General features: G+C 42.4%; 1 protein-coding gene across 2 annotated transcripts in view; it reads left to right on the forward strand.

Moving 5' to 3' along the window:
• Positions 1-2,247, forward strand: part of TMEM178A (transmembrane protein 178A) — a 52,642-nt gene extending 50,395 nt beyond the window's left edge. For both annotated transcript variants that reach the window (XM_032239394.1, XM_032239395.1), the window contains exon 4: positions 1,293-2,247. In XM_032239394.1, the coding sequence (XP_032095285.1) occupies positions 1,293-1,534 (242 nt within the window). In that variant the 3' untranslated portion in view covers positions 1,535-2,247. The remainder of the gene's footprint in view (positions 1-1,292) is intronic.
• Positions 2,248-15,954: the final 13,707 nt, after the last annotated feature.

Genomic DNA, 15,954 nt, shown 5'->3' on the forward strand with positions numbered 1-15,954 from the left:
TGACCTTCCTTTTCTCCAAATTGCTGCCTGCTATGAATTTGTTTTTCTGCTAGTGCTTCTAATCTTCAAAGCTATAGGTTAAAAAAGAGTGGTGGGTTGGGGGCAGGGGACTTTGGGATGGAGGTTGGAGAGGTAATTTGCTACTTTTAGCTCTCTCTTTTCAGTTTCAAAATCTGTGTCTCTGTTTCCAGTGGAGATGATACATGTAACCCTAACGATGCCAAAGGAATTTTCTAGCCAATAAATGCTGTCTCCGTTGTACGTAGGGATAAACCAGACTATGAAGAAGAGATATGTAGGATTCTGAACAGAACTGGACATTCTGATGCTTGATTGGGTGCAGTTTCTGTTTTTATTACTCACAACATTCAAATCCTCTGCCCATCCAAAAGGAGCATTTTGAGGGTTCATTGTGGTGGAATAGAAGCACCTGTATCCACATGACATGAGCACAAAAAATCCTGTGTTTGGGGCTTATGAGGCATTTTAAAAATCAGTTCTGCTTTTAGTGTTGCAGAAGGAAGATTACCCACACATGCATTGGTCTAAAAAGCAAACTTTTGGGTCTGTCCATTTTCCTTATGTTGCTCCAGTTGCCTCCACTTTGAGCGGTTGACGTGGATGATCTCCTTACTCAGCTATTTCACATCAATTCCAAATTGCTGGACTTAATTTATACTATTTAAAAGCATTCCTTAACTGAAAAAACTTCATTTGTTGAGGCCCTGGTATATGTCAGACTGTGCCCTAACAAAAATGATTTAGCCACTTATATGAGTTCATCTAAAATATTATTGAAGACATGATAAATATTTATGATGTTAATTGAAAAAGAAAGCAGATTTTGTATAATGATTACAACAGTATAAGTGTGTGAAATTAGGTGGAGAGCAAAGGAAAATGAAAACTATTTTGTGCTCAATTTGAGTGAGTGTAGGAGTTTTTGTCTTAAAAATAGAACTTTCATTAAATTGTTTTTAAGAATAAATTTTTTTTTTAATTCTTAAAAAAAATACATACCATTCAAATTAGATAATTCTGAATAATTCAAGTTACCAGAATTTTTCTTTTTCACTTCTCCGTCTCCAATCCCTAGTGTGGGGTCTGGCACACAGAAGTTTTGCCAATGTTTGTCGAATGAATTAATTCAAGTAAAGGAATTATGGATCATTTGCAAATTTGGAGTGACTGCTTCACTGGCTGACCTGATTTTCATAAAGGCCTGTCTGGCATTTGCCTTGTAACAGGCAAAACTGTAACTAATCATTCTGTTCTCTTTGTATTATTTATAGGGATATTTTGCACCATTTCCCTCTGCACTTACGCCGCCAGTATCTCTTATGATTTGAACCGGCTCCCGAAGCTCATTTATAGCCTGCCTGCTGATGTGGAACATGGTTACAGCTGGTCCATCTTTTGCGCCTGGTGCAGTTTAGGCTTTATTGTGGCAGCTGGAGGTCTCTGCATCGCTTACCCGTTTATTAGCCGGACCAAGATTGCACAGCTAAAGTCTGGCAGAGACTCCACGGTATGACTGTCCGCACCGGGCCTGTCCATGGTGCGGGTGACTCCCGAGGGGAGCGGCGTGGAGTTCAGGATTCCAAGCACAAAGCGGTCTTTTACATTCCAACCTGTTGCCTGCCAGCCCTTTCTGGATTACTGATAGAAAATCATGCAAAACCTCCCAACCTTTCTAAGGACAAGACTACTGTGGATTCAAGTGCTTTAATGACTATTTATGCTTTGACTGTGAGAATAGGGAGCAGTGCCATGGGACATTTCTAGGTATAGAGAAAGAAGAAACTGCAATGGAAAAATTTGTATGATTTCCATTTATTTCAGAAAGTTTGTATATAACAATGACCTGAGAGTCATTTCTATTTGCAAAAGGGTTCGTAACAAAGCGAGCATAATTTTCTTGTCATTGTATCATGCTTGTTAAATTTTAATGCAGCCTCTTCAGAACTTGTCCTGATGGCGTCTTATTGTGTCAGCACCAAATATTTGTGCATTATTTGTGGATGTTCCTTGTCACAGGAAGATTCTTCTTCTGTTGCCTTATTGTTTTTTTTTTTAATTGAAGTCTCTTCTCTGTCTTTGTACTGGAATCGAAATAATAAGATAAACAGAACAAACGTGCTTAACAGCTAACTCGTGACACTATGCAGTATTGTTTGAAGACCTGTTGTTCAACCAGTCTCTTTATGTTAACTGGATTTCTGCATTAAATGATTGCCCTCTTGTTAATCTGGGTGTGTTTTCCTATGTCGTTTAGCTGTGTCAACAGGTCTCCCTAGCCAGAAGGACAGATAAAAACTGTTGTTTTAATAAGACTCTTATTAAGACTTAGTAATTGCTTCATTTCAGTTAGGTTGGGTGTTATTATTTCTCTTTTGTAGCAACCACACACTTGCTATTGACAAAAGATGTCGTTTCCAAACTTCTTTTTAAACCTTACTATATAAAATTTTCGGCTCTTTCTCGTTCTGTTTTTCTTTTATTCTCCTCTCTCCCTCATCCTCCCCTGTTTATCATCTGCCTGGTATTTAATCCAGTCAGAAGGATACATGGTCTCTGTTCTTATTCTTGGACCTCCTAGAGCTGTGATTTTCAACCTTGGCTGCTTAATAGAATCACCTGGTGATGTCTTCAGCTGTACCTAAACTGGGCCTCACCCCGACCAATTAACGCAGAATGGCCACAGCTGGGCCTAGGTGAGTCTGATACACAGCTGTGATTGAGAGCCACTTGCCTGGGGCAAAACTGTATTTATCTCCTTAGCTACTAACAAAGTGAACTAACTTATGGAGCACTTACTCTGTGCCAGTAACTGGGCTGTGGTGCTATTTCACTTGGTCCTCTCAGCAGCTATATGAGGTAAGTGCTGTTATTTCATGTTACTCATAAGCTGGGGATCAGACTGAAAACATTTGCTTCGTTTATCTCCTCAATGCTTTGTCTCTGAGTGGGTTTGGGACAACAGTTAAAATTCTTTCATTGTGTTCTCTTGTCTTTCAGCGGAGGGGGTGGGCACTCGCCAATGTCTAAGCTTTTCTTTTTAACGCCAACCCTTATCCCCAGTTCTACACACAATGTGAGCTAAGGATGCCATGTAAAATAGAAGACGCCATGTCCAGAAGTTAGACACTGCGTCAGATTTTAATTTCATAAGATTTTGTTTCTTTATAAAAACTGATTCAGTACTCATAAAAGGAAAATGATCATCTACTTCCAAAGAATAGAGGCTGATTTCCAAGTGACAGTGTCCACATATTTTCATGTAAGGGCCGAAAGGGGCTGGATGATGCCAGGGACCACGCAAGCTCTGGCTCTGTGGCTCCAGGCACAGCACAGGCTTGTGAGTATATTCACTGGCACTGTCTCAGGCTTTTTAATATACTGGTCCCTCTGGATGAGATCAGAGACGTATAGAAAGGGGCAATTATTTTTACTTACTATGTGGGAAATTCTCAAAGCAGGAGAGCTCTTTCTTTGAAGTCTTCTTTAAAGATCCCCATAGAAGATGTCAAGACTCTTGGACATTTATATTCCAACCAACAAAGCAGTGTCTGAGTGAATAACTTTTGAAGTTTCAGAGAAGTTTCCTAGGGGTTTGAGGTGAGAATGGAAAAAAGCCTCGCGGTGGCAGGAGGTTGAAGGGTTCACACACCAGAAAGATTTGCCCAGAAGTCAGGGGAGTTCACTTAGGATTCAAACGAGTGCTGGCAAGGAGTGAAGGCTCCCTGCTTTCCAGCCAAAGTGAGCTCGAAGCAACCAACGTGCCAGGCCAAGGTTCCTCGCTTTCTACTTACTGTCACGGAAGTGTGGGCAAATGTTGCCAGTGCTGGGCATTTGGCCCTGAGTCCTTGGGCTTCTCTTAGGAGTTTTTTCTTAACTGGCTTGTGAGTGAAGAATGATTGAAATGATTGCACAGTACTGTGTGGGGCAGAGTAATTTACTGAGATCCTCTGTGTGTTCCCCTATGTTCTCTCTGTCCCCCACACCCCTCTTTTTAACAGCCTGGTCCTCGGTTTATTTGCCGTATTAGAACCAGTGTTATCCATTCTGGGGAAACCCTCCCCCATCTTTCAAGGACAACCATGGACAGTGATAGTCAAGATTTCCCAGGATACTGGAAACCTCCACAGAACATAATAGCCCCCATAAGGTTTCTTACATATTCAACAAATATTTACTGAATGGCTATTATGTGCTCATATTCTAGCACTTGTGAAACATTAATGAAGCAAAACAAAGATTCTTGCCCTGCTAAAACTTATGTTCTAGAAAAATGCAGCGAAGGACAAGTAAAAAAAATTAAGGTTACCCTTTTAGGCCCTAAATGGTTTTATAAATCAGGTATTAAAGTCATTTAGTTATTAAAATCAGTGTCTTTTAAATTACATTCCCATTGGCTGTACATTTCATACTTCACAACATGCTCATTATTTGACTCTAGCCCTGGCAAAATAAAAAATCACTAACGTTTTTTTGCAAGGGGGTGGTGCCTCTTAAAGATTTCTTATTCGAAATTGAAGTCTGAGAATGACAAAACTGTGCCTCCCAGGTGAGCTAGAGGGAATGAAAACCTGGGAACCTGGGACTCAGGTAAATGGAGGCCCACGAGCTCAAGATAAACTTCCTGATGGAGGTGGCACAGCTGGGATGCTCACACTGCCTGGGCACCCATCCCATCCAGGTCTTTGCTCAGGCTCTTTTCTCTGCTGGGGACACCCACTCCTCTGCCTGGCTTATTCTGACTTTTCCTTGTGTCTCAGCTTCAACACAATACTCCGGGATACTTTCTCAAACATGCTGCACTGCTTCAGCCCTTTTCCTGAACAGTTACGCTCTGCACGTGAATTGCCTGGATACCCTTAACCAGATTGTAGACTCTTGAAAGGAGGAACCTGTGCTTTGCCTTGGTGCTCAGCCCACCCAGTGCCTGGTGCACAGTAGGTGCTCTTGAATCTTTGTGGAATCACTAAATGGATGCAGAGTCACAGATAAGCTCTTTTCTTCCCTGGACAGAGCTGACTCCCTTAGCACCAATTTTAGGGAGTCCATAAAAAAAATAGTAGTGTGATGAGGCTAAATGGAAAGACAATATAGCTTGGCAAGCAAGGAAGCCTCATTAGAATAATTAAAGGGACTATTAACCCAAACCAACCTAGACATAACTTAAAATGTGTTATGAACTAACTACTATGGAACATTTATTTGATGGCTCAAACATTATTAAGTTAGTAACCTCAATATGGTTCTACACCTCAATTTAAAGCGTTCGCATTTACATGCATGTGTGTCTTAAATCTCTAATTGGAATACTGAAAGGAATGCTTCAGAAATGACTTCCTTTGAATGCAAATAGCTATCCTGACCAAGAACACATTTAAATTGCATGTGAATATCTCTGGGGCCTTGCCCTTTGACTGGAAGAAGAGGAAGTTTTCTGTGCTACATGCAGGACAACCGTAGATGCTTGAAGATGCTCAGGGCACCCAATTGCATACTGGGAATTTGGCTATGCAATACATTTTCCTCTTATTATGCAACCTGTATTTCGCCAGGCATCAAAGTAAGATTTCTAATTGTCCTAAAACATTAGAATATGTCTGCCTGGGGACAATTAGAAATCTTACTTTGATGCCTGGCTATAAAATCGTATTTTTTTTGTTTTTATTTCCAATTTCTTTCTCCCCTTCAGCATTCACTGTAAAATATTGCCTACTACTGTAAGGTCTTCAGCTACGCTTGGTTTCTCTCAGGTCTCTAAGTGAATGTTTTGCAGAGAGGAAGGAGACAGGACCAGGGATTTAGAGCAGAAAAAACAAGGGAACAGTAGTGCAGATAAGGTTGCCAAGATGATAGGCAGAGCCTTGCTGGCTGCAGGAAAGTCTGGGATTTACTAGGGCAATAGAAAACAAATGGCCTAAACAAGAGGACTTCTTGAGCTCAAGCATTCAAGACTAGTCTGGGCAAATAGTGAGATCCTGTCTCTATAAAAACATTTTAAAAATTAGTCACGAGTGTGGTGGTACATGGCTGTAGTCTTAGCTACTCGGCAGGCTGGGGCAGGAGGATTGCTTGAGTCTAGAAGTTTGAGGCTGCAGTGAGACCACTGCACAGCACTCCAGCCTGGGTGACAGAGTGAGACCAGTCTAAAAAAAAAAAAAAAGATTCAGTGTTGCCACTGTTGCTGGATGAAGAATGGATTTAAAGGGGCACAACTGGAGGTGAAGAAGCCAGTTAGGAATAAGGATGTTGCACAGGAACCCAGGAAACAAAATGTGGCTGAGGGAGAGGGTGGTGATGAAAATGCAGAGGAGTGGGTGGACATATTTTAGAGATGGAATTGATTTGCTGGTAAGTTACATGGAGGTGGGGAAAGGAGGGATGTTATCGAGGATGACACCTAAAGGGTTTGTAGAGTTAGGTTACTTACTAAGGAAACTGCTTCTTGTATCAAAAAGGAGATAAAATTGGGGAAAAGCGGAAAAAGAAAAAGTTGCTACATTTTTTGGTTAATTCAGGGTAGTATTTATTTAATGGAGACTGGAATTGAAACTTGTAATTGAGAAAATAGTTAAATGACCCAAATGCTCCTTCTTGCTAATTGGCCCAGCTGCCAGCCGATTCCTCTCTGATTTCTAGTTGTTCTCCAGAAGTTGTGTGTATCAGGCTTGAAAATAGGATTCAGTTTGAGCGGGAACCTGGTCAGTTAGTGGTGGCTGGGAAGATTTCAAACCAGGCACAAGGGGAAAAGATGCAGTGTTTGTGAATGAATGGGAAAGGGACATGTCACATACTGGCCATCTGCAGTTTAAATCACACTGGATAGACTAGTGGTCTGCTTCAGGGAAGCATTTCCCTTTTTTTGGAGTTCAGTGAGAAATTCAGAGAATAAACTCCCACATCTTAGGGCCGATGTTCCTGATGCAAGACCATTGTCCCAGGGAAGTGCTTATCCTCGTTGGCCCAGAGTCTGACCAGGCCACTGCCTTGAGTGTGGGTGTGAGGATGGATGAACTGTACCCTCAAGTTCATCAGGAAGTGTTCTAAATCAGGACCTTAGCGGTAAATTCACTCAATATCTGGCTAAATATGAAGTGGCATCCTCTGGGGATTCTGGAAAGGGCAGGGAAGTCTTGCTTTAGTAAGGGTGCACGGAGACTCCGCTGGATTCTACACAAAGGGCCTGGGCTCCCTTGACTGTGCTCCCAGAACACAGTCACGGCTCAGGGCATTTCATTCTTGCATCATAAAACGCCTTTTATGTCCATCCTCATAGCTTTGCCGGTCAGTCAGGCTGATTGTGATGAACACATAAATACTTGCTTTAGCACCTTGGCCATGCCTGATCTAAACTACACCCAGTCGTGGCTTCAGTGGGCTTCACGTTCATTCCCCACAGGTAAAACACATTGCACTCACATATTGGTTGAATCTGTGAATCACAAGAGTTTAAAATGAACCTAAAGACCTGAATACATTGTTGATGTTTTCTCATTTCTCCTCTAAGCCACGCTTTGCCATTTGTCAGCTCTGGACTCTGTTTGTTGCTCAAAGAATAGATACATAAGTAAATAAATAAAGCCCTTAATTAAATCGAAGAGGATGGCAGTGGAGCCATATTATTGTCAACTTTTAAGTCTCCTTCATTCTTGTCAATACTAGACATAAGAAGTTGCAAAGAAAACCCGGATCCTCAAAAGCTTCTCCAGTGCTGTTTTTTCTTGGCGTTGATGAGACTGAGTCCTTGAGTGAGGGACTGCCTCAGTATCTCCTCAGAGACTGTGTCAGGCTGTGTCTTTTATATACTATATCTTGTTATTATTTACCCGTACTTTATGGGTAGAGAGGCAAAGGCTCACAGAGTTAAGTAACCTTCCCTAAGTTACTAACCAAGGTTTAGTTTCCAGCTTGCTCACTCCAAAGTCCTTCCACCTTCCTGCACAGCATCCATGTCACCTACCCAAGACCCAGTAGCATATCCATAGTGCATTCTAACCCTATCTGAGCTGACTGTCCACATTCTAGATAGGTTCATATTCCCTGCAATTTCCAAGGGTCCCTTGGGAAGTTACTGCTCTGTAGTTTTTAATCAAGCTTCTATATTTCTATGCCAGGGCACACACTGCACTTCGTAATTCTGTAAAGAATGCCAGACCTATTTTTGTAAGCACAGAACCTCTCCTTACACGACTGACCTTCAAGAGATCCGGTAGTTTGCAGTAGCCTAAAGTTATGACAGCAATTTTAATTACCTTGTTGGCACTTCCCCCAGAGAACATTATGAGAAATTCCCATGTCACCAGGGCTGCTCAAAGATTTACATTGGAGGGGTAGATCCTCCTTACTTGTCCTGTGATAGCATCCCTGATGGTGATTTTTAAATTATTAGATGAAAGTAATTATTTCAACAAAAAAGGAGGCTATCTAGCCTTATGGTTAGAGGTAGGATAGCAACTCAAAGACTTGTGAATTTCTATCCTTGCTCCCTGACTGTCTTGAGGTGTGGCCCTGTACGTCTATCATGTCTCTGAATCTCTCTGGAGACATCCATGAACTAATGTGTTTTCCAGGAAGGCTGGTAATAACCACACATTTAAGAAGCCTGAAAAACACTTTGAACACCTCTAAAAACTTGTATTTCCTCTATCCAAGTTAAATGTGAACTAATTTAAAAAACATATTAAGTTACACTAACAATAAAATAAAGCCATCTGATGTTGAGTCAAAACAAGAAAACCTTCCAAGTTTTTTTTATTACATCTGAAGGAAAGTACAGTACTTCATTTAGTGTTTTCCCTTTGAGAGATTGGTTGCTGTGCAGTGACTTAGAAAACACCCCAGAACCAAACCAAAACAAACCTCAAGACAGCCTTGGAGGCATATGGAAATGATGATGATCATCCCTCTTTGATAACAGAGGAACAGAGACTCTGAGCATTAACCCAAGATCTCTCAGCCAGTTTCCAGCAGAAGGTTCACCTCCCCAGCAAAGGAAGGGGCTAGGTTTTGAGGTCAACATGTCCAAGTAAGTATCTGTATTCCTGCAAACACATCTATGGAGCCTCTGCTTTACAGGCTTCTGTGGTGACAAATCGCTATCATGCCAACATGTTTCTCAAATAAAAAGGACTCAAGAATTGAAACTAAACCAACTGTGAAAGGTAATCTGGGGAAGATCACGCACATGATTAATGCAATTCATGTATTGACTCAAGGGATGAACCAGTTCTTAAAGAATTCTCCAAATAAAGTAACAGTTTAAAGTGTTCACAGGAGTAGGGGAGTGGTTTTTCAAGAGAAGTGAAATGAAGATGAGGAAAGCTTGACGGTGAGCTGGGGGGAGAGTCACGTGGAGCCACGCGGGGTGGGATGGGTGTGGCCCTCTCCTCAGAACCCTATTCAAAAAACTCCCCCAAAACGAGTTCCTTTGAGGAGCCCGATGAGTAGGAATACAATGAGTGAAGATGAAATTCAGTACAACTTCATTATTTTTTAAAGCAATCAGCCTGGGTCTGTGATACGCCTACATAATCAAGAAAGGTGTCAGAAAATGTCAAGCTTTTACCTAGTAACGATTGAGGAGCTGGTTCTGTGTTACATGACTCCACATTCCAATATCATAAAGGGGAAAAAATCTTCCTTCAGGGAAAGACAATTTGTTCATGTTTCCTTTGTGACACTGGAATGCGTGGATGTGGCCAATGTGAGGGGAACGTTGGTTCAGCATTCTGGGCCTTTCTAGCTCTGTTCACTTGGTTGGCAGATGGCCATGAAAAGTGACTTGTTTGGGGGGTCAGTGGGATGTGGAGGAAATACCAATAAATGTGTGCTGAAGGAATGAGGGAATAAATGAATGACATCACCAAGGTGGTGCTCCCTTGAAGAAGACTTGCTGCCTCACAGCCTCTATCTCAAAGTTACTTTTCTCTTGTTGTTCTGAGGCTTAACTTAAGATCGTAGACTTTGTGTTCTCTTCAGGAGCAGGCCCACAGTGGCAAAATGCTTCTGGGGCCTCAGCGAAAATAGGGACATCTCAATCCTGTGGAACAAAGGCACATGGTCAAATGAATGACCAGTTGTGTTCACTTGCTGGTTCATGTGTTCTTTCATTTGTTACATCTGTATAGAGTGCCTAGTCCATGCCAGAGACTGACTGAAGTGCAGGGAATACACAGTGAATGTATCAAACAAAGCTGCTGCCTTCAAGAAGCTGCCATTGTAAGGTGACAAAGGAAGAGAGAGAAAAAAAGTCTTCCTTCAGGGAAAGACAATTTTTTTACCTTTGTGTCTGTCTCTCTGAGACAGTAATAAAACATGACTTGTGTAGTAGGTGGTAGTGATAAGTGCTAGGAACGAAAAATGAGGCGATTCGGAGAATAGCGTGATAAGGGGGAGGGGACGGCCAGCTTAGGGAAGCCAGCGAGGGCCTCTCTGATAGGCAAACATTTGCCCAGAGAGCCTGAGCAATGCAGGTGTCTGGAGGAATATCCAGGGCAAGTAGGCAGAGGTACAGAGGCCTGGGATAGGAACAAGCTTTGCATGTAGCCGGGGCAGCAAAAGGTAGAATGACAGAGAGAGTGTTGAGATGGAGAAAGAGGGAAAACAGGCTCCCCAGCACCTTTGAACACCTTTCCAATAAAACCCAAGACTTCGAGTTTCATTGTGAGTAAAATGGAAAGTCAGCGGAGTATTTAAAACGTCAGAGTGGTACAACCTGACTCACAGAAAAACAGACAAAAAACCTTTGGCCAGTGAGCAAATTTTTCTTGGATCCCATGTTAATATCCAGAGGCCAATACTGGGCATTTGGGTCCCTCTGGCAAAATACATGGTTAATTTGGCTACTCTTCAAGGGGAAGTCAATCTCACATAGTGTAGAGATACCAAGGGGAAGAGTCACAAAAAGACAGCTAGCAGGGTGACCCCAAAATGGTAGAAACAATGTGTAAGGGTTGGGGGTGGGTAAGGAAGGGCCCTGGAGTAATTGCTGTCATTTATTTCATCTTGAGCTGGCAGTTACTCACTGAAGAAACTTAATGAAAACTGACAATATTAAATGATTGTGGCATTCAGATGGCAAAATTACACTTCAAATCTCCTGACTCTCTTGAACATAATACATTCATGGAATTTAACTAAAATAAAAAGCTGAGCTCTTCATGCACATTTTGAGTTGTTTCTTTAAATTTCCAACAATCCATAACTTTTCTCTCAAATGTTTTCCTGGAGTCAGCTCATTTTTCTCTCTCTTCCGAGGTTGTCCAGAGAGTGGTTTCCCTCCATTTCCAAGGTCAAGGATATTCCTCTGTCTCATAAGCCCAGGTGTCTGGCTGGCGTCCTCTCATTCCTGCCCACATCTCTTTCAGTGAGCTGTCATAGCAGCCATTCAGGAAGGGCCAGTTTACCAAGGAACATTCTCAGAACCTGACATGTAGCAAGTACTCACTAAATGCCTAGTAGCTAAGTACATAAAGGAGCAAATGAATAAATGAAAGATTTGAAAAGGCTACAAACACTATGGGAAAATATAAGCATGCCTAAAAAAACTCACCTGGATTTCTTAATTAGCAAGATTCCTTCGAGAATCTGCATCTCACTTCATTTTAGTCCAAGGGCTTTCTTGCATAGCTCTCTGAATAGACATATTTACTTAATATCTACGTGAACATTTCTTCTCAAACTTCAATTTCTTTTGAATCCCTAAAGAAACTTAGCTTTCTAGGTTACATAGGAAGTCGGTGTCTCCCTGGATAGCTGTCTGCCTCTTGAAAGGTTTCTGAGTGTCCCTTTGATTCACTGTTCTCAGGTCTACAGGCATTTATTCCCTCCTACAAGGAGTTAGTTCAATTTAGTTAAAAAAAAATATTAATTGTTCTTGTCTGGGCCACACCCTGTGCTCTATTCTGGAGGAGGAAAAAATACTATAAAATAGTATTGTTTATCTGATATCCTCAAATTGTCATAGATTTTCAAAAAGCTTTATAGTTATGTGCATTTAATATTAAAGATATTTCAGCAGAAACTAAAATCATGATTTAATTCGGCAAAGTACACCGAGATCATTAGACTCGCTACCTATGATCTATACCACCGTCACTCGCTTCAAGTCAAGAAATGCATTTTTTTAACCTATCATTTATTGCATTTTGATCACACAGTCCACTCCCACACGTGTTTTCTAAAGATGTACGTAAGGCTTAGGCAGATGATGGCAGAGATTGTATTATTCAAAATCTTTGGGAGGCCAAAACATTAAAAGTGATTTTTGGGAGGGGGTGCCAAATACTGATAAGATAGACAACTAGAAAATATGGTAAAAGAAAAAATGCAAAACATTTGGAGGGACTCCACTGGGAGTGGAATGTGCCGTGCCTGCAGGGCAGGAGAGTGTTTCAGTAACCTCGGCGTGTGGCATGGGGCCCTCATGCCCCCAGTTGCAATCAACAGAATAACTTTAGGTTGTTCAGCAGAAAAGGACTTCATTAAAAAAAATTAGAACGCTCAAGAGGGCCAGAAAATTAATCTAGTGGCCTATACAACCAGGAACACCATCCAAACCATACAACAGGACGGTAGTTTCCAAGGTCCACTGCCATCCCTGCCGGGCATCCACACCGTAGCTTGCACCATGGATGTTGAACCCTGAATGCTGTCCTCTGCACCAGCCAGCCCCTGAGGCCAGATGCTTCTACTGCCCCTCCCCAAGAAAGTGGATTACATGGTGGCTGGTTCCTCTGCATAGCTCATATCTGAATCCAGTTATCATACGTCAGGATCTGACCTCTGTTCTACGTATAATGTAGGTTGGAAAAGCTCATGTTCTGGTTTCTGCCTTGGAGAGGTAGGACTCAAACATTGGAAAATATGATAATTTACCACTTCGATGAACATTTTGGATGCCCAATATCAATATCTGTTCTTAATTTGATATTTAAACTTCCTCCAAACAATCAGCATTCGCATGTAAAATGTGCAGCTGTACTTTACACAAAAACCTGCTCATCCTTTTGCCTTCTGACAAGGGTAAACATATCCACGTGAAGAACATGATTTCTGGGTGGCTTCCATTTCTCTGCTAGTTCCCTTTGACATTCTGTAAGTTAGGGTTTAAATTGTGGGACAGAACTCTTAAATTGGGAGGGAGTTGAAAGTCATCTTCCTATTGGCCAACAGGATATTCTCTTCTTTTGCCCCTTGAGCAAACAATTCTGGGTTGCATTCTGCATAGATCTTCAGAGGAGTCCTACAGGATCAGATCCCAGCTTCTCACAGTGATCAGCTCGACAGTGCATCCTTGGATTACTTTTTTCCGTTTCTCTTTTACTCCTTCTAGTCCCTAACTCCCAAAATAAATTATCTGCAAGAAAATCTTTGTCTCATCTCAGGTCTTGGTAAAACCTAGGTTAACACTGGGTTCTAGATGTACCTCTCTCTGATTACTAGGCGCAAACACTCCAGCCCACATAGTTAAACCTGTTTGTGTGTTTCTGTCCAGTGGAATCAAGAACCCAAAATAATTGGGTGGCAATCTTACCTCCTAATTCAATGGCTTCTTGTGTTTGCTGACAGAAAAAAATCCTCTCTTGGGAACTGTTTTGAAAGGAGTAGGGTTTCCATGAATGACCCTGGGTGCTCAGAGTGGATTAAATGGACAATGAGCAGCTGAAAATTTGGGGGCACCTCTTAGAAAAAGGGGCTGACTACATTCAAGTTCAGATTCCCATACAACTCCTGGTTTTCCCCTTGCCTCTCCCAGCAGGGAGACTACAACATATCATGTGTCCCCAAGATCACTAGGTCCTTCAAGTTTCCCAGGTGCAGGGCAGCTGGCTTTCTAGACAATTCCTGTAAAGAGCTGATAGACCAATTCAGACTGCTGGCACCAAGAAGCTTATGCATTCCCCTACTGAGCTGCTTTCTCATGGTTGCCCTGTAAGAAAGAAGACCCATAGGCTGGTGGCAGTAGCGGTGGTGGTGGTGTGGTCATTTGTTCTAGTATAACTGATCTTTCCATGAGATGATGGAGAGACCAATGGATGGTATGGAATATGTCCTGACTTTCTATGCAATAGGTGACAGCACTGAAGGTTCCCACCTGGAACAAGAGGCATCGAAACGTCTAAGCCAGGGAGCCCAGATGCTCTAGTGATAAGATGCAAACATTTTAACAGGGTAATTAGGAGTGATATAGTAACAGGTACCACTCTCATTTCCAGCTCTTGGTCTCTTTATTCTGACTACGAGAGAAACAGTACCATCTGTCGGCTGTTGGTTCATAGCACCCAGAGTAACCTGTATGGAGGCATCTCATCTTCTCAAGGAGCTGTCTTCCTGCTGGCACAATAACTGAGTGTTCAGTAGGCTGTTCCATCATGCCATAAGGCCTTGTGCTTCAGGTTATGGAATACATGGTAAGACAAGAAACCCTACGAGCCTCAGTCTCTTGTCTCACTCTCATCCCTGTAAAATGAGCTCTTTAGTGAGAAGCATTGCGACAAGGAAACGAATGATAGTGAATAAGGCGATGTGTTAAGTTCATGGAAGGTGTTGGCATAAAGAATCCAAATCCAGAGTAAACAGTTATTCCAGTGAGGACAAGCTATTGCCCTCTTCACAAGGGAAGGGCCTTCAATATAATTCCCCTCCTGTTTGTGGCTGTTTTAGTCCATTTAGTGTTGCTATAATAGAATACTTGAGACTGGTTAGTTTATGAAGAAGAGTTGTTTATTGGGCCCATGATTCTGCAGGCTGAGAAGTTGAAAGTGTAGTGCCCCATCTGGTCAGTTCCTGGTGAGGGCCACATGCTGGGTCAAAATATGGCAGAGAAGCAGAAAAGTGAGTGGGTATGTGCAAAGAGAGCAAGAGAATGTCTAGGAAGTGGAACTTGCTTTTACAACAACCAATCTCTGGTAACTAGTTCTGGGAGAATGAACTAGCTCCCTCAAGAGGGTATTGATCCATTCATGAAGGATCTACAGGCTGGACCCAAATACCCCTATTAAGCCCAACCTCCCAATACCAACACGTTGGGGATCAAATTTCAATGTCAGTTTCCAGGAGGACAAACTGAAATCATAGCAGTAGTGTTATAAGTCTCAGGGTTGGTCACCGTTGCTGGAAATTAATCAGCAGTAGCAGTAGCCATATCACCTTGGTGAGAAGTCCTTGTTGGGCCAGTGCATTGTTTCTGTCTGTCTCTGCAACCATTGTCTATGGGGCCACCGAGCAAGTACCAGGCTGGCTGGGGAAAGGGTAGGGCGTTGGGCAGGCAATTTTCTAAGTACATATTTAGAACCTCCTACACAGTAGGGGCTCTTGTGACCATTCCAGTGGGACACAAATATTCATCTATATTGGCATCTAGGATAAGATGTCCATCTACATTCCTCTTCCCAAGACCTTCTTTCATGTCCTTGACCATCCATCTATTACTGTCACTCATGAGGATGACATGGTGAGGTTCTGCCTCTCAGGCCATTTCTCCTTTCAGGCAAAGTGTATATTGTGGACCACTTCAAGTTCTGCTCCCTGGGAGATATCCTTTCCCCACTGTCTTTCACCCTGAGTGGGGCTGCAATGAAATTCCCAGAGGTGCCAGCAAAATTTGCAGAGTTATCTGTAAGCCATATTTGACTCTTTTTCTCCTTGGTGAACTGCTCAATGGGGATTTCCCATGGGACCATGGCTGTGAGGGGGAGTGAGCATGGCAGGAGGCACACCAAGAGGATAAAGCACTGACTGCCCCTGCAGCTCTAGTGCAGTCAGCCACCTGAAGCTCAATGCTGATATATACCACTCCCGCCTGATGAGGATGTGCTGCTGGGTTGGGTCCATGAGACTTCTGGCTTGGTGTGTCATCACTTCAAGATGGACAGCTTAGGTCATATGGTCACCTACTGTCTCATGGTCAAGCCCTCAGAAGCAAGCTCCAATAGCAAG

Source organism: Sapajus apella, unplaced genomic scaffold (assembly GCF_009761245.1).
Source record: "Sapajus apella isolate SASKATOON/1434 unplaced genomic scaffold, GSC_monkey_1.0 scaffold44, whole genome shotgun sequence".
Lineage (NCBI taxonomy): Eukaryota > Metazoa > Chordata > Mammalia > Primates > Cebidae > Sapajus > Sapajus apella.